Raw genomic sequence first — 22281 nt, 5'->3', positions numbered from 1 at the left:
AGCTGTTCTACTGGGATTTATTTGTGATGTATTAGGGCAGGATCAGAAAGTGGTGTGTTTGAAACCTCCTTTTCTTCTGACCCACGGGGGTCAATGTCCTTGTGGGTGCATCTTCACCGTAATCCAGTGTATCCTCCCCCACCAAGTATTCTTTCAAGCTTTTGGATCTGGAGTGGCCATTGAGGTTTTCAGACCAAACTAGGGAAAAAAGAATGAATCTAAAGAGCAGCCACACAAAGGGGCTTCAGTGGCGTATGTCTGGTGTCATTCAAGTAGGGACATATCACCAAATGTTCGACATCTATAAAAAAATAAAAGACTATTCCAGATGCAACCCCTAGATGGTGAAAAATGCACAGCATGCAAATCCCAAAATGATATATACGCTTGAAAATTAAATTTGGTCTTGAACCCTAATCGACTTATTAGTTACCAAAATCCAGGCTCCAGGAACTCATAATATACACTGTACTTCAATGTCTTGGCACTGCACAATTTCCGCACCCACACCAAAGGTATACAACAAATATATCTGAAAATGGGGCAGAGTCAGGGGATCGGGGATGTGAAAGGCGGGGGGGGGGGGTGTTCGAGCAGGTTGATATATTTAAGATGTTTAATAACAGCCAAGTGCTGAATAAATACCCCAATAAGTAAAAAAAAATAAAAAACCTTCAACTCTTTTGCATTCACCCAATTAACAGTAGGATTATGTAAAGCATGCAAGTCTTTACCAAACCGGCAACCACACCCAGATATCAAACCAGTTCTGTGAATTTCAAAAGAATAGGACTACACTGAAACAGTCACAATGTGCTTTGCATGACAGAGGCTGCAGAGAAAGCAGCAGTACTTCAACACTTTCTGGTAGGGGAGGAAAAAGGATGCCAGTACCTGTAGCAACGGGAGGGGAAGAAAGACCAGTGTCATCCAGAATTCGATCTGTCTCACACAGTTTATTTAGCAATAGGTAATAAGAAATCAATTGTAACATCTATACAGTGATTCAAAGTTCATATTTATAAGTAATCGATCGCACTGCATGATTTACAGCTGGGTTAGGCCTTGCGCCTTTTATTTAAGTTTTTTTTGCTTTCCAAGTTCAAGTTTTTCAGAAAGTGGAAGGGAGGGGGAGGGAGGAAGGCTGAAATGTCCGACAACCCTCCCTCGGGCTCTGCCCATCTCCCCCGAGGATTTTCCCCCGAAAATCCATTCCCTCAGGATCCTTTTTACCCCCCCCCCACCAAACTCCGCCCCCCCCAGGGAGGGAGGGGAGGAGGAGGGCGGACTTTTTTTTTTCCTTTTTTCCTTGTTAGATGTAAAAATAACAAAAAAAAATATCTGCAAGAAACAGAATGATCCACAATATATATATAGACTCTCCATTGGTTTGGCAGCTGCCATAGTATTCCAGAGGACTTTGCGGAAGGGGTGCAGGAGTCTTCTCTACATTTACAAATTTAATACTTCACACTTCATTCTCAGACAACTTTATATAGAAAATGCTCAAAAAAGGATGGGGAGTGGTGTATCCGTGGTGACTTTGCTTGGCCAGTTGGGTTTTCTGTGGGGGCAAATTCGTGTTTAGTCTGTGTACAGATTTTGCTCGAGAGCTGACATCATTTTTTCCAACCAAGAGAAATATTCTTTGATATAAATTTATACATATATATACTGTTTTCCCCTTTCTTTCTTCAGAAAGGCTCTTCCTGCAGCAACCGTGAGGGAAGGGGGGAGTGGAAATGCAAGGAGAGCAAAGGATGGGGGGAAACCCAAAATATTTGTCAAGAGACAGTCCATAAAAGCTATCGATATAACATTTTTTTCATTAATTTAAAAAAAATATATAATAATAAGTAAAACTTAACAAGACATGGGTAAACAGGAAGAGGTCTGACAGCGAGGAAATCTGAGCGTGCTCTCAAACCCGCCAAGCACCCCACCCCCTCAAAAACAAAAAAAACCCTTTCCAAGTGGGTGGAGAAACGTACTCCTACCGACCAGTCATAACAAAAATAAGACTCTTTGCGCAACGGTCTGCACTGGAGGGAGTTTTCGCCGCAAATGGGGCCATCTCGGCCTGAATCAGTTGCGGGCTGTTCGGAGGTACAAGAGGGAGGTACTTTGGGGGCAGGTGTGACAAAAACAGGACGTTCTCGCACATTAATGAGTCCCAAAAAAACTGTCTTCGGTATAAAAAGTTTTGAGAAGAACAAGGTTTGCGTCTCAGTCTGCGCCTCCTACACAGAGGGTGCTCTTAATGCCGCCACCTGCCTAGTGTATGTCTAACGTGCTCTGTGAAAGGCTGGAATTCAAGTCTGAGTTGTCCAGTTCAGAGGGTCCAGGCCCATGCAGGCCAGCCATACCAGGGTTACCCGCGAGCTGCGAGAGCATTGCATTCTGGTCTGGGCTGACAAAATGTCCTTGGTCCATGGAAAGACCCTGGGCTGCAGCCAGGCCTGGGTGGGGAGAGTTTGTCTGTGGGGAAACATGGTGGGGTGAGGGCTGAGGTTGCATCCTTGGCGAAGGGCTGGAATGGGGAGGCTGAGATTGGGGTCGAGGCGAGGGCACAGGCTGAGGAGAGCGCACCTGGCTGGTGAGCGAGGAAGGAAGCTGCTGGCCCTGTAGGTGGGGGGACTGTGCCTGACCGGACAGCATGTGCTGCTGGGGACTCATGGAGTTGGACTGGGCCGGGGATCCCATCTGCTGCTGCAGGAGCCGCTGTTGGAATGCCTGCTGCAGGCCGGCATCTGTACTCATGCCTGGTGGCAGCTGCCCCATTTGTCCCATGCTCCCTTGTTGCTGCTGCATCTGCATTTGGTGCTGTAGCCGCTGTTGTTGCTGCTGCTGTTGCTGCTGAGAGTAGCTGAGGCCCTGTGGCTGCTGAAACTGGCTGTGGTTCGGGATCCCAGGGCCCAGCACTTGTCCTGCTCCTTGTTGCTGATGTTGTTGCTGCTGTTGATGTTGTTGCTGCTGCTGCTGCTGTTGTTGTTGTTGTTGTTGCTGCTGCATCATCTGCTGCCGACGCATTAAAAGTTCACGAAACTGTGGTGGCATACTAGCATGGTTCATGCTCATAGGCTGGCCCTGGGGATTCATACCTGCCATGCTCTGCTGCGGCTGCTGCTGTGGCTGAGGCTGCTGGGGCATGGTGGGTCGCTGTACTGCTGCCTGCATGGGGTTCATTCCCTGTTGTCCCTGCATGGCAGTCTGCTGCTGCAGCCCCGGTGGCATGCCTTGAGGCATTCCCTGAGGCATGCCCTGTGGGTTCTGGTTGCCCACATACTTGGCAGCTCGCTGCTTGATGAAGGCAGCCAAAAGCTGAGGGTTGGAGTGCAGGATGTTAAGCACTTGTTGCTGCTGCATAGGGGAGCTGGGAGACCGGAGAGTCCTCAATAGGTTCTGCAGAGCAGCTTGTGGCACAGAACCGGGCTTTGGCTGGCCAGCCCCAGGTCCCATACCCTGCTGTTGGGGCATGTTCATTGGCTGCCCCTGAGAGGGCACCATCATGGAAGATCGCTGCATGCCCTGTGGCATCTGTTGGGGCTGCGATAGCCCTCCCTGCACCCATTGCGCCTGCTGTTGTGGCTGTTGCTGCTGCTGCATCATTGCCTGTGCAGCCATTCCTTGCTCGACATGCACAGGCCCCCGGGGTGGCTGTGGAGGATTCATGCCAACTGGTGCCATGGTGTTCATGTTTGACATCTGGTGCGCGTTCATGATGGGCCTTGGGTATATTTGTCCATGTGCCATCTGCCTCTGGGTCTCTGCAGCTCGTTGGATCTGGAGTGCCATTTCCACAGCAGCAGGCGGTGGGCCCTGCACCTGCGATACCTGCGGAGGCGTGGGTGGAGTTAGCTGCCCACCAGCCTTACCTTGTGACACAGGGCCTGCAGGCTGAGTCCTCTGCATAGCATAGGGAGGCATGGTATTAGGCGGGGGTGGCTGCGATACTGGCTGGGGTTGGGGAGGAGGCTGTGGAGTCTGTGGCGTTGTAGGCTGCTGGCCCGTGGGAGTGGTAGGCCCAGCAGATGTGGGTGATGGCAAGCCCTGTTGTGGAGGCTGCCCACCGATGCCTGTCCTCTGCATGCTGGCCATGCGCCGGCGGAGCATCTGAGCCTGCTGCAGACGGTGCTGTAGCTGTTGCTGTCGAAGCTTGTGTTTGATGTTGAGGCAGAAGGGCACAGGGCACTTGTTCTCCTGGCAGTGCTTGGCGTGATAGCAGCAGAGTGCAATGAGCTGTTTGCAGATGGGGCAGCCACCATTTGTCTTTCGCTTGCAGCCTTTGGTGTGCTGTACCACACGCTTCATCTTCTGACAGGACGGCAGTGAACAATTGGCATTGCGGCACTGGCAGGCATGCACAAGTGATTGGATGCAGCGCTGGATGCTGAGGCGGCGTGAGTCGCCAGGGCTCTGTGTTGCAGCCGCCTGCTGGTTGTTGCTTTCATCATCCAGGCCAAGGCCGAGCTTTTCCATCTTGTGCTCGTGGGTCTTAGTGTTGTAGCAGGTGATACACAGATCGTAGTCCTGTAAGAAAGAATAGGTATGTGAGTAGGGTAGTGGCAATGCTTGTGAAGAAGAGGGGACGTTATAATACAACAGCGAGTAGATAGGAGCAAACTGGTCAATGCCAGCCCATAGGGAGAACGAATGGACAGGGTCATAAAGGGGAGTGGTATAGGGAAGTCCTTACAATGGAGAGCAGGACAGGAAGTACAAGAGATGGTGCGTAATGGGTTGTGCTCAGAAGAGCGACAGAACGTGTAGTACTTCAGAGAGGGAGCCCAATGGGAAATGTAAGCAAGAGAAAGTAGATTGGGCAGAGCAATTGAAGGACAAAGGAGAACCAGTAATGGCAGACAAGGTAGGCAGAAGAAATAGTCCCAATGAATTAAAGTGAGGGACAGAAGAATTCATAACAGTATCGAAGAGTAGAGGGGAACAACAGGCAAGGAATGAAAAAGAGCACAACAGAACTGCTCATTGGTGGTACAGAGTAAAGGTAACCAGAAGGGGCAGTGCCAGTGTATTACGGTGTTAATCACAGTATGAGTAGGGCAACAGCAGACATTCTTTTCACTAAAGTGGCCACAGATCTATCATCAGATTGGTTTATAGTCTGAACCTCCACGTGATACTACTACACACCTTACCTCAAAGGCTGTGGAGTAACTGGACAAGTTACAAGAGGGATAGTAGATAAAGACATGCTACGTACCTCAGATAGTGATTAATTCTGTATTGGAGGGAGAGTACATGTAAGGTAACTTACGGCACAGATTTTGTAAATCCTGTACTATTGACAAATGGATGGACAGTCCTGTTACTTACCTTACAGACTGTGTACCATTTACAAAGGGGACAGGAAGGAGAACAAATACAGGCATGAGTTCCCTCACTGAAGGTGCAGTGCCAACACTGAGAAGATGGGAATGGAGGGCAACATGGACAACCCTGACTCATGTCACCAGGTCCCATAATACCAGCACTCACTGGTGGGAGACAGGAAAGGCAGAATTGCAAGACACTTACCTCGCAGACCGTACAGTGCCAGCGCGTCTCCACATGATGTTTGCACTCATTGCATGTGTACACAAAGCGATCCTGGCTCTGTGTGTGCAGTTCCACCAGCATGCACATGGTGGACCACTTGGCTCGTCGCAGGGAAGAGAACTCCAGGTGCTTGTCGCGGGCCAGGGTGAGGAAGGCATCCCGACCATCCATGAGGTCACAGGGGATCAGGGGATCTGGCTCCACTATTGGTGGCAGAGAGTTAGCAGTGGGGCCAGCAATCAGACGGATCACGAAGAAAACCTGCAACAAACATGACAAGTAAACAAATATGAACTTGCAGCATGAGCTGAATATGAGCAAATAACTAAGACTAAAGAGTAGGCATTACTGGCAATGCACAGGCATTACTGGTAATGCTGAGAACAAGTCGGTACCATTGGTAAGTAATGGAAGACTGTCTATGGAGCTAGAGGGTCAGGCTAGAAGTACAGGCTCACCCTAGCAGTAAAGTGCGTTCTCACCTCCTTGTGCTTCTCCATGGTGGCGTACAGCTTCTGGGAAAGGTCGTTTGACACGTTAGGCATCCCTGGCTTCTTTTTATTGCCTCGGCTGAGGCTACTTTTGTTCTTACTCGTCTTCTTGTTGTTCTTTTTCTTAGCATTCTTACTATCGCCCTTGATCACCTGCTGAGCCACATGAAAAAAGGGTTTCAGAAACCTGGATTCCATGGGGATGAGATTTCACCTTGATGTAGATAACTACATGATAGTGTGCAATTCAATAGCACGTTGGCAAAAAAACAGGTCTTTTAACCCTATTTGAGCTGGTTGACTACAGTAGCCAGGAGAGCGCAAACTCAACCAAACAATGTCCTCTGCAGACCCAAGCTACTTCACAAAACTGTCAGCACCCCAACACATCAATAGCCCAATTTAGTCTTGAGCAGCCCAACTTCATCTTGAGCACCCCACCCACTCGCTGACCCAATATCATTCCAAGCACCCCAACATCACCTTCAATGTTCCCTCCCCAATTGCTTCAACATCACCCCCTGCATCTGCACAATCCACACTAGTGTGTAACCCCCATGACCTGTGCCTGTACTGCCTTCCAAATGCACCTTGGGGCCACACCACTGGCTCCCCCTCTTACATCAATACTTTCAATGCTGGTGTTCTCCTCCCGTTTCCGCTCTTCCTCCTCCTGTTCCAACTCCTTGATGCTCTCCTCAAGCACATTGGGCCAGAAGTCACCCTCAAAGTATGGAAGCTCGTTAGCACTCGTCAGGCGGTCCTCAGTTGCTTGTTTGAACACATCCTGGCAAAAAAAAAATGGAACATGCTGTCAAAAACAGATTGAGATGTCAGACATGGTCAACAACAGCAATCTGGTCTGTGCACAGAGGTTAGCACCAATACATGGTGTGACCCTAGTTTCGCCCAAAGACAGTGCCTCTACTTCCCTCAAAATGTTCACTTTGTATAACCACACAGTAGAAGCCTATGACTCCAGTAGCAAACCTCCTGGAGTCTGTTCAACTGCATCTAGAAAGTATTGATAAGAGTGAGACTATACTTTGTACACCAGCAGGACTAGGATACATGTTAAAGACGTGACATGTCCGTAGCACCCTAAATGGTCACGTTGAAGCAACAGCTTATTTAACAACATGTTACCAAATGTATATGACAGTCTGCTGTTATAATAAACCCTAAAATATTTTAAAAAAACAAAACCGGTCTCAGGAAACCAGCATCACCAACATCGAAACTGACAGCAAAGGTACCAGCAGCCATGCTGAACCAGAATGAACCACAGAGCAATGGAGGTTCACAGCATCAATGCGGTCGCCTGAAGATATACTCTAGAGATGGATCCAAGCAAACACACAAGACAAACCTTTCAAACAGACCACATTATCAGAAACGCACAAGCCCAGCACCATTCTTAAATCCACTCAATATGTATCCACCTTGTAGTCATGAACAATGCGCTCAGACACACACTTGTCCAGCATCTTCTTGTACCACTCCTGCAGTCGCTTTGGCTTAGGGATCTTCTGATCCATGGGGTGACAGTGGAAGATATAATCGTCTCCCTCACTGGGCGGACAGGCCCAGATGTGCCCGGTGGTGTACCTGACAAGAAAAAAAGCCTTTAATATCTTTAAATGAAGAAAAATCTTTTGCATTTTGTTGACAGAGCAGAAAACTGACAGACGGTACATAAGAAAGAAATGGATGATTTGACTGCTTCCAACTTTGGTTTTTACCTCAACTACTCCGCCTTCTGTGGTGACAATATAGGTACAGTTAGTGAACACAAAAAGCTCTTCTCTCTGGCTTAAGAACTCAATACACAAATACTTTTAAAACAACCCCGCCCAGAAATGGACCAGTGCAATACCAAGACTGTACAATCCGCAGGTGCTTTGAGCCACTGATCCCCTTAGGGTTTTCCTACTACAGCCATATTGCTCAAATTTCCTCAGAAAATTTAAAACATGCTGCTTCATGTGTTACTGCAGTTGTCCAAGTCCCGGAAAAGGTATTAAAAGATCTATATATGAAAGACAGACTGTTAGAGGTCTCAGAAGTCTACTGCAGCATTATGTAGCTCAGAATACACAAGCTAATACCAGCACATGTCGTATAGGAATGACATCTCAAAAACACAAAAGGTGACAGGAAGAATGCTCGCAATAAGTCTAACCACTGGCAATCGCTTGGGGTAGCATTCCAAAGCCATTGCTCTTTTGCTCCCAAGACCACCTTAGTATGGACCCAGCCATATTCAAATCAGTCTTGACCCTACTCCAACAGGAACAGTCCGGCCAGAACTGCCAAGCCAGGTCTTCTACACATGCAACCCAAGATAATTTTCTCCCTAATTGGTGCTCTTCAGTCAGGTGTAGATTGGTTGCAGAGGCACAGTGAGCAAGGGACCCACATCTGGGCATACCCTTGACCATTTATGGGTTGACATCAAACACACAAAAGGTGATAAGAGTGATGCTTGCCCAAGGCGGAATTTGGGGGAAAGGCTGGATTTAAGCTGATAAGAGCATAAGACACTTATCCCAGCGCAGAGGCAGTTAAAAGTAGGGGAGGCTTACTATGGGACACTCAATGCGGAGAGCAGAAGGTACTCACTAAAGAGCATACACAGAACAGCAGACATTCATCCCATTGCCGACAATGGCACAGAGCAGACTCACTCCCTCGTCAGATGATGAATACACCACGAGGGACTCAACCTTTTTGCTTTCTCCCAAGTGGTGCTGAGCAGGAGAGAATAATTCTGGGACTTAGGCTGCACAGAGCAGAAGCTACGTCAAGGTAGATGCTGCAAGGAGCAAAATACATTCTTATCCTGTTTGAGTTTAGTGTGGGTGAAAATCAAAAGTTACTCACCCCAACCTCTTCACATACTCTAAGTACCCGATGAGGATCTCGTGGTACACTGCAGTCCGCAAAGACTTGGGGCGGAAGAAATGAACACTGTCAAGGTAAGAGATATAGACCCGCCTAGAGGGAGACAAAGAGGTAGCAATCAGTTAGAGCAGAAACAGTGCAGGAGTCAAATGAAATTGGGACAGCAGACGGCTACTAAGGAAGGCAGTCACTTCAGAAACTAGCCTTTAAGTAAAAAGGAACTAATCTCACAAGGAGAAAGCCAGAGGAGCCAGAAGTCAAGAGGAAGAAGTGCAGAAGAAGGAGAGGGCTGGATTATAGGGAGATTTTTGGACCTGGAGGAGGAGAAGAGCAGTAGGCCGAGACAGCAGTAATGGTCAGGCGGTGATAGGACAAAAGATTCCTCACTGTGATTGAACAACAAGTTCACATGAGGGGGGAAGTGACGAAGTCGGTGGAAGCATTAGGTGATCGGGAGAGGATCGGAACTTGAGGAATGCTGTGCGGTTGTCAAGAGGGTTGCACTTAATATAAGTCCTGGGAAGTTCTGTTCTTGGGTTGGCAGTCGAAGTCTGAGGGAGAAAAGTGAATAGTTCTCACTGCTGGCTGAGCAATGGAGTTGCACAGGATAGGGACAGGGGTGGAATCTCATCTGATTGGGATGTGGCACCACTTGGACCATAGGGGACAGGACATTCTCACCTCTGATTAGGCTGCGGACAGTCAGACCCGTATTCTTGCACATGCATGCCAAAGAAACACAGCTCCACTCCATCCACCTCCTCAAAGGCAAAAAGTGCTTTTGTTCGATAAGGGAAGGATTCAGGCATCTCGCCGCTATCTACAAACCTGGAAAGAAACACAAGACACAGTCAATCAAGTTCAAGAACAAGCATTTAAGGTATTTAATATGATCAAGTTATTTGTGTGCAACACCTGATCAGATGCTTGTATATAACCAAGCTACCTGGCTCCCTTTTTAACAGTTAAGGTGGGTTAATCAATGTTTTTCTTCAGTGAGATGTATGTTTATTATCATCCTGTCTAAAAGGAAGGATTTTGGAGCACAAAAAATATATTAAAACTTTTAATGATCACTGAAACTATAGAGTTTGATCCCCCTTATACTAAAAGGTCTCTTCCTCTTAAGAGATGAGATCCAAGGTTCAAAGCATGCCATGACAAGACCTTCTCCTGGGTAGGGGCAAAAAGGCAGGTTTGCTTAAATTATTAAAGAGAACTGTTATCACAGATACCTATTTCTTCCTCAGAATAGGACACCTGGTAGAAGCATACGACTTCTGGAATATTATTAAGCAACAAGCAATGGCAAAGTCTCGCCTTGCCAATGGTTATTAGCCTTGCTGTAGAGCATTCCTGATGCTTTGCGGCATAGCTGAAGAAAGAATAAAATTTTTTAAAAAGTGATAGGTAGCAGTTGCGACATGCGTGCGCCTACAAAACGATGCAATTTGTTTATATTTACAGAAAGTGATCAGTGAAGTAAACTAAAAGTAGCACAGAAGCTTTTTTAAGTGTGGGTGAACAAAAAGGGAGCAGGAGGAAGCAGCACAGAGGGCACGGGTGAGGGAAGCAACTGCAAAGGAACAGGAAGCAACAGAGGGCAATGTGGGAAAGGGGGTCGGTTGGGGAAGATTGAAGCAACAAAGAGGGTGGGGGGAGGGGGAAGGGGAGAAGCAACCTTAGCAAGAGCAGCATGGAACTGTGGGGAGAAGCACACAGGTGAGAAAGCAATGGGGGGGGGGGTAAGTACTCTGATGCGAGTGCAACATGGAGGCGGGATGGAAGTACAATGGGGAACACAGCAACCCGGAGTGTAGAGGGAGTGAAGTGCATGAGAGAGACAGCTGGAAAACATGCATTACAATGGAATGCTTAACCCAAAAGAAAAAAAGCAGTGCTTCAAAAGGAAGCAATGACAAGCACAGAAACCCGTCAATCAAAAGGGGGTAAAAGGCTATGCGCAATGGGAGGGACAAACACATGGCTGGCAAGCTAGGACATTAATAAGAGAAGCAGGAACATGACTGACAGGAAAGTCAAACCATGGTAATCAAACCTCTATATGTTCTTGGTAAACCCACAGCAGACCCAAACACAGCACAGAATAAAAGCCCTCGTCCTGCCACAGATGACTTCCACATAATCCTGGACAGAGAAGACACGGCAACCTTCATCCTCCTGACCTCTCCGCAGCATTAGACATGGTCTCCAACCCTATCCTACTCAGATGACAACACAAGATTGGAATCCAAGGACCTGCTTTCGGCTGGATCTGCTACTTCCTGGCAGGCAGGACTCCAGCACTCAGCCTGGCCGCCTACTTATTGGTTAACCACAATCTCATCTGTGGAGTACAGCAAAGCGTGTCACACAGCCCGACCGTCTTCAACGTTTATATGATCCCTCTGGCCGGTATCATCCTCTGACATGACATCAAAGCCCTTTTCTACACCAAAATCCAAATCCCTGAACACTTGGAACAATTCACCACCTGCATGACTGAAGTCGCCGACTGGATGAAGACTGTTTCAAACTCAACACCGACAAGACAAAGGTTATGGTCTTTGGGAAGAACCTCTCACCGTGGGACTCCACCTGGTGGCAAGCTGAACTAGGACCCACATCCCGCACAAAGAACCCATGAAACATCATCACACTCAACATATCCACCCATGTCAACACTGTTACTGCTTCCTCATACTGAAGATGCTAAGGAAATGCTTCAAATGGCTACCAAGCAGCAATGACAAACGGTCTCACATGCTTTTATCAGTAGAAGCTGGACTATAGGGAACTACTTCTACACCAGGATCAGCAAACAATTTACTAGAAAACTGCACACCACTCAGAACTTGGCCATCAAGATCACTCAACCTCCCACGCAGTACAAACACCACCGCACCTCAAAGAGCTCCACCGGCACTCGATAAATGTAAATGTGGGTGTACTTGTAAAGCGCACTGCGACTCCATGGAGTATCCTGGCGCTGAAGACCGCTGGGGAACCCGTCCTGGTTTTCCCTGTGAGATGGTCCCTTTCTGGGTATCTCCACGGTGAAACTAGGCATCCCCGGCGTCTGTGGGGGGCCGTTGTAGAGATGAGGCAAGCTTAATGCCCAGAGTTGCCGAGTGTGTTCCCTGGTTAGAGTAGGCACCGAGGCGAGAATTATCGAGTCCGTTTTGACCCTGGTCCACGACCCTGCCGCGTCGGGAATTGAACCCTGGTCCCGGGCCGTTCTCTGCATACGGGTCTGCCACCTCTAACCAGTGAGCCACACCACTCCACAAAGTGTATCATTCAAACCTTTCACAACACTAGCCTAGCCCAACCTCAATGGCCGAAACACCTTTCACAAACTATCTAAATACCTCTCCTGAACTGGACTTCGACTGGCACACATACAATGGATACGCAGAACCAGATTCAGAATCCGGGACTTCTGCCACATCACCCTTCAAGTGTAAAACAACTTGCCACTCCACATCAGAGCCTCCTCCTCAATCCTTGAATTCTGCAAAAGCAAATATCTGGCTCTTTGAATAGCCTTCTCCGCCTGCCCATGGTAAGGCTATGGTCACACTTGCACAGTGCTAGAATACCCTACAGGGTGATAGCGCGTCTACTAATAACCACAGGTTTGTTTCATAACAGACAGAAAGAAAAATGCATTATCTAGAAGGCTCGACCTAAAAAACAGTTCACTTAGAAAATAGCCTCCATTTCCAGAAGTTTTACAACATGTATTCACAAACTTTGGCATTATTAAATGAATGGGCAGCAATAGAAACATGACCCAATGGTCTAGAGGACCGGCACACAGGAACTTTCAGAAAGTAACAATTCACCTGAAGACACTCTGGTTAGATACAGTGCTTTCCTTTTCATCAGATTTACAAACTATGGAGGGGTGTTTTAAATCTCTGAATACCTGAGCTCCGTCTGAATAATAAAAGAAGAAACCTTTTTGCGTTAACTGTGCGAAGAGTGATTAAGATTAAATTCATCACCAACCCGTAACAGAAAATTCAGCTGAGATCTAGGGAAATCAAACTAGCTTGTCAATGGACAGAGAACAAATTCTCTGTCCAGCTGGGTGTAGTAGAGTCGAAGGGCACACAGGAGCAGCCATCCAGAATGAAACTTGCAATGCTGTCCCTGTAGACTAAAATAAACTAGTTGGAGTACAAGTGACGAAGGAACTGCAGGACGTGAATGGCATTTTCTTGATGGTTAGTCATCGTGATCGAAACAAAGAATGAAAACGTTCTTTTTCTGATTGAATAAAGTTCCAGAAGGACATTAAACTGGCAAAAGTATCAAATGTTGACTCTGAAGGGTGTTTAGCTCGGTTCCTCTCCTATTCACATGCCGAAGTACACATCACATAAAAAGCGGACAAACTACAAATAGCCTATGGCCGTCTTATAGTTTTTAACAAACTGCACACAAACACAATGAAAAACAAACAGAACAAATGAACTCCTTACACCTAAGTCCTGGATACAAATTTCTTAAGGTTTAAGCATTGCTTTGAATACACTTCTTAGTAAACCTTGAGTGAAGCACCTCACCTTGCTGAGTACAGCCCCTGCCTTCTGTGGAAAAGTAAATTTTGCCATGTTCTGTGTCCCTACGCGTCCTCCATCTTATGTTATGTGTGCATGATTGATATGCATATGTATTCCCCATGTTCGATTAAAGACGCAATTATATTTGTGCCCACCTCTAGTATGCCAGTTTCCAGTTCTCGTGAATACTACGAATATCAGGCCTATGTAAAGCTACGTTGCCACGTTTCTCAGCGTGCACGTTATTTCATTGTAAAGTTCCCGTTTCTAGGCCTCAAAAGGGCCTGGACACCAGATTCAGCTCCTGTCTCCTGAGCCTCGCTGAGGAGCGATACAGCCCCCACCTGTGTTCCTGACCCTTCACTTACTTCCTGCCTCGCAGTGCCCGGTTCAGCCTGGCTCTGCCTCTGAGTCTGCCAAGAGTATGTTATGATTCCAGTTATCAGTTCAGTCCTCCTTCTCTGCATTCCTAAGCTACTGAACTGTACCAATAGTTACCATCATAGTCTAGCCTTTACGTCTCCATGTTAGAGAAATACTGTATTAATGCTCATTTAATATTCTTCATCACGCACTACATGTAGAATAATGCATGCTCCAGTCTTAGAGTCTGTTCTCCTTTACCCCGATAACTTTTGGATTCTATCAACATGTTCTCTAAACATCAGATACTAGATACTGCTTAGGTACATGTCGCCCTGACTCTCCAGACTTCAGTCTCTGCTCCTAGCACAGAGTTCGTAGCCCCCAGCTTCTTCTAGTAACACGTCATTGCCAGTTTGCGCGCACCATTAGGTCAGAGGTCCCGGCTCCTTAGGTAGCCCCCTCCATGTCTCCACCCCTTTCATGACATATTCTGTTACGTTTGCATCACATGTCTATGTATACGCCTCTGTTACACCTACTTTCACCCTTATCTTTCGCGACTGCTATTGACCACACCCACTGCTCCGCCTATCATATGTATTGTAATGCAACTGTTTTAGTATATATGATCGTGTATTGTTATTAAATGTGAGCGCGCTCATCCCAGATCCTGCCCGGCAGCTGTCGGGACCCCCCTGTCAGGCCCTGCCATCCTATTCCTATGCAGGTTGTCCTGTTCCTGTCCTTTATGCTGTAATAAACCTGCAAAACTCCTACTACCTCGAACCTTGACTCTTATTTATTGAGCTATCTGTTATTCATTTATCCATTCATAAATAGAGGTATTATTTATTTATTTACCACATAATGGCGCCCGAACAGGGACTTGCCCTTTCCCCACGCGCCGGTGAAGCCACGCCGGCCCCCTGACCCTCTGCAGCCGTGACGGAACCATACCGTGCACGTGCAGATATTTCTGCTTCAAGTATCCCTCAGGCCCACGGAGGAGACGGAGGAGGCGGTCCAGCATCCAGACGAGGCGGTGGAGGAACGCGGCGAGTCCCGACCAGAGCCCAAGCCGAGAGTCCAAGGTCCGAGGTATCCGGAGGCCCACCCGTAACAGAAGTTCGAAGTTCGTCCGTCCGGCGTCGAAGCAGTCCAGTCCAGTCCGAGGCCTTCCGTTCTTGCTGCCCGGTGAGTACCGTTGCTGGGGTAGTATCTAGACAGGGTCAATCTAATTGACTCTGGTCCGTGGGTTGGTGGTACACAGACCCACAAAACGAAGTGTCCACTTAGGTGGATGCGGGTCCTGACGTGTCTCTGTATGAGACCGGTAAGTTTCGTACTGTTTCAGCAGTGCATCTAGTTTCTGTTCTAGTCAGTTCTGTTCTCGAGAAAATTCATGTATTCTGTTTCCCGTATTCCAGGTAGTATTCTGTTCGAACTGTTATTCTGAATGTTATTCATGTATTTTAATGTCGTGGTATGAGTGTGAAGTAATTATCGTGTTTATTGTGTATTGTGTTGTGTCCAGATTATAGTTCAGTCATGCCGCTCTTTTCAAAACTGCGTCAGTTAAAAACCAGAAAAGGTCTGCTAGAAGCAGCAGTTCCTGTTCCGCCTAGGGACAGTCCAGGTCATTTCATGTATCAGAAGCATGGCATAAGCGCCATATTATATCTAGATATATGGGTAGAGTATACCAAAGAATTAGAAGAAAAGTACAGATGGCCTGTATCAGGCACATGGGATGCCGAGTGCATCATGCGAGTAGAAGAAGCATTATGGAAAAAGAAAGCCAGACAGTCACAGAAAGATGCCATCGAGTTATGGCGCAAAGAATCTCATAAAAGAACCGAAAAAGAAATCAGAAAGTCAGAATTAAGTAGAGAATCCTTAGAACGAGCCCAAGAAAGGGAATTAATCGAGATAGGTGAACGAGTCAAAACCGAACAGTCAGACAGACAGAGGCATGCTCTTATTAAGGGTATGTATCCTCTTCTTGCCGAGGGCTTGCCAAAAGCGACCCCAGAGGCATTCAGTAATTTTCCGCCACCATTAGTTCCGACCAAGCTACGTCACAAACCGACCGCAGCTGATATTTTCATTTCGTCCTATTTGGACGACACAGTCCCAGAATATGCAAATCCTGTTCCTGCTCCGCCAGTCCCTGTAAATCAGGCACTTCCCGCTCCTCCAGACACCGGAGTACCTGTTACGGTACCCCCGGTCCAGCCCGCCATACAAGTCCAGCCTGCATTTCCATTTCCCACTCTGCCAGGACGAAGAGCATCAGTAGACGACTCTAGTTTAGGGGCGGCAGGGGGAGGTCCTCCAGGAACCCCGCCGCCACACAAGCGTTTAACGTTAGCCGAATTACATGCACAAGCGTCACAGCGTACGCCCAGGTATCAGTCTGTTGCAGAAATAAGAAAAGCCCTTACCGAATGTGGCTATGATCCAGTCCCAGGCGAGGATAATATGGTTTTATATTCATTACGCGTGAGAAAGGTGACCGAGTATCTAGTCACCCTACCAGATATGAAAGAAGATCTAGACAGAATATATCGTTTCATCCGTACAGGGGATGATCCAAAAAGTATTAGTGAAGTCATGTCTCAAAGGAAAGCTGAGATCCAGCTCATGTTATTAAAGTTCCTGATTAATTGTTTAATAAGGGAACAAGATTATCCGACCAAAGATCGAGCCGAAATGAAAGTCCTGACAAGGTGGAGTGATAATATAGCCGAGGGTAAGCATAAGACCATCAGTAGTATAGAGAGTATGTACAAGAAGATTCGTAAAGAAATAATAAGGATACACGAACAACGTAAAGAAGCACAAGTAAGCGAGAAAGAAAATGACTTCTACAGAAGAGGTAGAGGACGAGAATCCCGACAGAATAGCGTATGTAGGAAAATCTAGATTTCCAGATCGCCATTTGCGCCTAGAACACAAGTCAATTTTTCATCATCCAGCACCAGAACAAGGTTCTCTGGAACAAGTATTTCAAGCTACCGATCACATTCTGAAATCACGAATCGGTTATAACGAGTTAAGTACTATGCATGAACAAGAACTAGTCCGATCAGCAGTCCGATGGATTACTGATTCTACCACTTTTCCAGACGAAATAGTGGCACAAATGTTTCTGAAATTGCCCCCAGCCGAGCAGCGACTGGTGGGTATGTATATGATCCAGCACCTCATTACATTGTATGAGGGTCAACATTCTGATCCAGGTCCGTTACACGATGTCCTGAACGAGTTACTCCAGTATAGATGGAAAGGTTTAGGTACCGATTTAATTAGTGTCATTCTAGAACAGCGCCACAAATATAGTATGTTTTTGAACCCACATTTTGTTCATGTCTCACCCCCAGAAAGTAAACCCTTTTACATAGACAGACAGAATCCGTTACGAGAAGTACATCCAATTAAGACAGACGGTGGTGAGATGCAACGAGTGTTTGTTTACACCCCGATCACAAAGATGGAACTCTTAGAGATGAAAAAGTTAATTCCCTGTCATGATAAAGATCCAGCAGGGTTCCACCGGGAATTAAAAGACATGCTCCGTATGGGAGAATACACGTATCCAGATATCATTAAAATGTTAAAAGTCTTGTTGCCCGCAGGGGTATATGAGAAACTCAAAGAAAAAGAATGGGAGGTGGGAGAGAAAAAGATCGATTGGGCAGTTCTAGAAGCCGAAGACAAGGCACGAGTACCAGGTACCGGTCTTGGAGATAAATGCAAAGAATTACCAGAATTATTAATACAAGTTTTGCCTAGGTTATTGACAACTAGAAAAGAAGACTGGGATGCAATCTCAGCCTGTAAACAGAAACAAGATGAAGATATTAGTGATTATTATTCCAGATTTGAGAAATGTTTTACCATAAACAGTGGCCTCAAGACAAGTAGCGAATCATACCCTCATCTTTTTGTTACTAAATTAGTCGAGAATTCAAGTCCACAAATTAAGAATCGAGTTTTGAAGGTCGAAAGTACCTGGCAAGCTAATACCCCGTCCCAAATGTTACAGATGCTTCAATATCACCAGAATAGAATCAGAGAAGAGCAAGAACATGAAAGGAAACGTATGAAAGACACGAAAATGAAAGTACTAGTTGCACAATCTGTTCCTCAAGACAGTCAGAAAAGGGGTCCGAATCAAGCCAGTCATCCTGCAGCTCCCGTTAAAGGAAACTGCAATTATTGTAAACAGCCAGGTCATTTTATAAACGAGTGTGCAGTTCTGAAACACAACATAGCTACCGGTAAGACTAAAGAAAGACCACGTCCTCCTAGACAAGAACAAGTTACACAGACTCCTCAGTCACAGAATGCACCACAGACAGTTACAGCACCGCAGCCTATCGCTGCAACACAGCATGTTACACAGCAGATGTACCAGTATGCACAGTCCGAGTATCCAGAGTATCAGCCATATTCATGAAACAGCCTAGAGAGGGAGTGTAGGAGAGTAGGGTCTGCAATCCTATGATCACCCAGATTTTTGCTTTTTGCTGCACTGGTTTACGACTTTCCCTGGCTGTGGGCCTGCTAATCAGACCCACAGCCTAGCTGTTCTCTCTATCCAAATTGTACTTAGGTACTGAATTGGCACTGGGCCCTCTCCAAGTCCCTGTACCCAGGGCTGAGGTGCACCCAGAAGTCTCCCAGGGGCTGAAGCATGTATTATGCCACCCCTGGATTGACTAACTAAAACTGACACAACTGGCTGCACGACAGCTGGGGCAAGGTGGTGTACTCACCCTTTGCTTTAGATATAGTATACCTATATCTAACCCTAAAAATGGACACACAGATCTCCTATCAGTCACTCCTATAGCAGGCCTTAACAATCCTGAAGGCAGAGTGCTGGGAATCGTGTGAGATGGTGCTCTAGCATGAGCTGAGCCTGTCTGCGGCTTTCGGGATCCATCCCTTAGCCGTTTCCATGATATCGCATACCATATACTCTTAAGTGCATTATAATCCTCGCGGTTATGTGCCAACTCTGGTATCGCTTTATCAAAACATGTCGAGTAAGGTGTCATACGAATTGGAATACTAACCCCTCGCCAATTCTGGCGACGGGGTTAGCATTCCACCCTTCTAGAGGGACACGACATGCCTGTAACCTATAACCCGGTTAAAAGTCAGACAGAGCCTTAGCATCCACAAAATGGATGCTGCCACCGAGACACAAGTCTGCCCTCCTGCTGCTGGGAGTCCTCCCAGAGCAGGAGATAAGGACAAAGGGTTTCCTGCCAGGGGCGGTGCCAGCACCGTCCCAGACAGGGTTTTGTGTATTGTAGGTAGGCAGGGCTTTAGAGGAAGGTGACTGCACGTGGCACCCCGGTGCTCACTGTGCATAGGCTGGCTGGAACCAGTTCCAGGGTCACTCCAGACCCTGTGCTGGGGAAAAGCCCGCCAAGGAAGTGGGTGTAACCACCCCCCTCCTAGTCCCACCCATAGGGCAGGACTTAGTCGCGTGCCAGCCCCTTTTTACAGGATAAAGGTAGAGACTGGCCCCCTTCCAAATCAGATCATCTTTGAATCCTGAAACTACTTTCTGCGAAAGGAACTCAAGACTTCTTCCTAAGATTTCTCCCTTGTGACTAAGGAGTAGTCACCCTGCATCCGCAGGCACCATCTAAGAACACTGCGGTCTGCTGTAAGTCCTTCCTCCGGAATCCGACTGCCCAGCTCGACGAGAACCGGCTTCCCTGGCACCTCTGACCTCTACCCACCTCTACAGCCCAGCTGAGAACCGTGGGTGCGACGAGACCTCAAGGGACCGGCCATCTGCAAGACTGCACGACTTCTTTCCAGCAAGCCCGCCGAGTAATCTACTGGTGAGTGCTTTGGGGTCCGAGAAGCCCCGACTCTGAGCAGCTCCAGCTCCGAAGTGCAGCCCCCCAGCATCTCCACGATCTGCGTGGGGCCCTTCTGCTTTCCGCTGCTCACCGCGTTGTTTGGCTACTAGCCCGTTGGCTTGTGGCCTCCCTGACGACGCCCGACATTTCTGCTGCTGGTCTGGTTGCTCCAGACTGGCCCTTGCCCCCTTCCCGAAGAGGAGCACCCTGGACCCTCCTGGTCCACTCAAGACGCCATTTTAAGTCCACCGCGTGGGCTTGAATTAGCCAAGGCTTGTTGCCCAATCCTGGGTAATTTCGACGCCAACGACTTCATCCTTCGTGGGACAGCTCGCACCTCCATCCTGGTCGCCGACAACGCCTCCTGGTCCGAGAGACTGCAGAGCCCAGCAGCGCCCACTCACCTGACTGCGGTGACTTCGCCCGGTGCCATCCTGGTGCCCACTTAATCACTGGCTAGTGATTCAAGAACTTGGTCCCCTCTGCTTTCAGGTTTCTTCTTCCTCGATCCAGGCTTGGATCCATCGAACTTTCCTTCACTGGTCGCCTGCCAGCAACTTCTTCCTTCCAGGCTCCTGGTCCGGCAACGAGATCCCCGACGTCTTTTCAGACCTATGCAGCTGCAGCCCCTGGGCTAGGTAACTTCGGCACTCCGGTGTCCCAGCATAGCCTCACTATCCAAGGGTCAGGATCCACTGTCGTTTTCTTCCTACCAGGTCGGGTTCGCCCGTGAACACTAACTTTGCCTTTACTAGCCTCCATAGACTTTGTCCCGCATCCCGCGTGAGAGTGCACACTCTGCACCCGAGTCCCCTAGGTCTCCTAGAAGTAATCTAACGATTCCCTAGTTAAGTCCTAGCGATTCCAAAGCCTATTAGAACTGTTACTTACCTGCTAGTAATTCGCATTCCACTTTTAGCGTATATGGTTTTTCGTGCCCCTCGGGCATTTGTGTAACGTGCTAACTTAAAAGTATTTTCGTAAGAGTTTTGTTGTGTGCTTAGCACCCTGTCCTCATAAAGAGTACAGGGTTGTTGTGATTCTAATAAATACATTGTTTATTTTCATAACACTTGTGTGGTGTCCTTTCACTGGGTGTTCAAGGGGTAATGTGATGGTAAAACAGCTGGCTTAACACGCCCTCTAGAGTCTTAGCCTTAGACTGCTCGTATCCATGCTACTAGGATAGCTGGTCTATAAGGTTGACTTACAACCAATCATCAATAAGGGTTGTTTGGACTGATATATAGTGATCACTAGAATAGTGAGCACTGCACATCAGGCCAACTGCTCACATTGGTGAGCAGCGGTTGGGATTTGAGCTTGCTGTTGTTTTACCACACATACCCTAAGAATATCTTGTGAAAGATCACATAAGTACTAAAGGTACATATAACTTAGCTTAGAATACTCTGAGTTCTACTGAACCAGCTGTTGTAGCTCCTAGGGCCTAGCACACCCTAAACTACAACTCTAGCAAGGGATCAGTAGGCAAACATATAGTGTAGGTAAGTGCACCACTTACACCTCACTAGAAAAGCATGTCGACTCAGGGGGACTCTACTGAGACTCCCCTGGTCAGTGTTGACCCTCCACAGGTCACTTCAAGATATGCAGCTCTCAATTTTCAGGAGATGAGACAACTCTGTGTCTCCAGGAAACTGAAGCAGGGGTCTAACCCCACCCTTCCCTTTCTGATAGGTCTCTTAGAGACATATGATGCCAGAAAGCTCTCTCAGTTACATGAGAGCATGCCAGCCTTAGAGGGAACCTCTGGGGATCCAGACCTCCCCAACACTGATTCAGCAGTTGAGGAGGAGGATGAGGAGGTACTCTCTGGGGATGAGGTAGACAAGGGTCTTGAGGTAGTCAGAAGGCTAACTAGGACCAACTTAGACTTACTTGGGCTAGGATCTGGGGGCCCCCCAGTACTAACCCGAAGTGGGCCTAACCTTGGAGTTAGGAGAGATAGATCTCTTTCTAGGGACTCCAATAGATCTCTGCACTCTAATGCCTCTTCTCAGGGGAGAAGGAATCCTCCACAGAGGAGATTTACTTCCCCTCAGAGAAAGGAGCATGAAGCTAGGATGAGACAAGCTGAACTGAGGATTGAAAGGGAAGAAATTGCCCTGGCCAAAGAGAAGCTTGCCCTGGCAAGAGAGCAGCAGATGAGTGGGCTAGCTCCCACTGGTGGCAGCAATCTCCCAAGAGATAGAGAGAAGGGTTTAGATACTAAACACCTGACTAAAATAGTGCCCCCCTTTAAGCAAGGGGATTACATCCAGAAATGGATGGCTGCTCTGGAGAGGGCCTGCACTGTGCAGAACATTCCCCAGAGTCAGTGGGCAGCTATACTGTGGCTCTCCTTTGATGGTAAAGGTAGAGATAAGCTCCTCACTACAAGAGTGGAGGATGCTAACAATTACCAGGTCCTGAAGAATACACTGGTTGATGGGTTTGGCTTAACCACTGAGCAGTACAGGTTGCTGTTCAGAGACACCCAGA

At 47.6% G+C, this 22281-nt stretch overlaps 1 protein-coding gene across 7 annotated transcripts in view; it reads right to left on the bottom strand.

Moving 5' to 3' along the window:
• Positions 1-1289: 1289 nt before the first annotated feature.
• EP300 (EP300 lysine acetyltransferase) overlaps positions 1290-22281 on the bottom strand; it is a 561889-nt gene continuing 540897 nt past the window's right edge. For 4 of the 7 annotated variants that reach the window (XM_078640667.1, XM_078640679.1, XM_078640676.1 and 1 more), the window contains exons 25-31: positions 9633-9779; positions 8931-9044; positions 7490-7655; positions 6670-6834; positions 6039-6203; positions 5536-5817; positions 1290-4530 (exon numbers count right to left, since the gene is read on the bottom strand). In XM_078640667.1, the coding sequence (XP_078496793.1) occupies positions 2275-4530; positions 5536-5817; positions 6039-6203; positions 6670-6834; positions 7490-7655; positions 8931-9044; positions 9633-9779 (3295 nt within the window). In that variant the 3' untranslated portion in view covers positions 1290-2274. The remainder of the gene's footprint in view (positions 4531-5535; positions 5818-6038; positions 6204-6669; positions 6835-7489; positions 7656-8930; positions 9045-9632; positions 9780-22281) is intronic. The other 3 variants (XM_078640674.1, XM_078640683.1, XM_078640694.1) reach the window with 1 other exon arrangement.

This window comes from Lissotriton helveticus, chromosome 1_1, assembly GCF_964261635.1.
Source record: "Lissotriton helveticus chromosome 1_1, aLisHel1.1, whole genome shotgun sequence".
Taxonomy (NCBI): Eukaryota; Metazoa; Chordata; class Amphibia; order Caudata; family Salamandridae; genus Lissotriton; species Lissotriton helveticus.
Note: the sequence above shows the minus strand (reverse complement) of the source record. Positions and strands in the feature narration are given on the sequence as shown.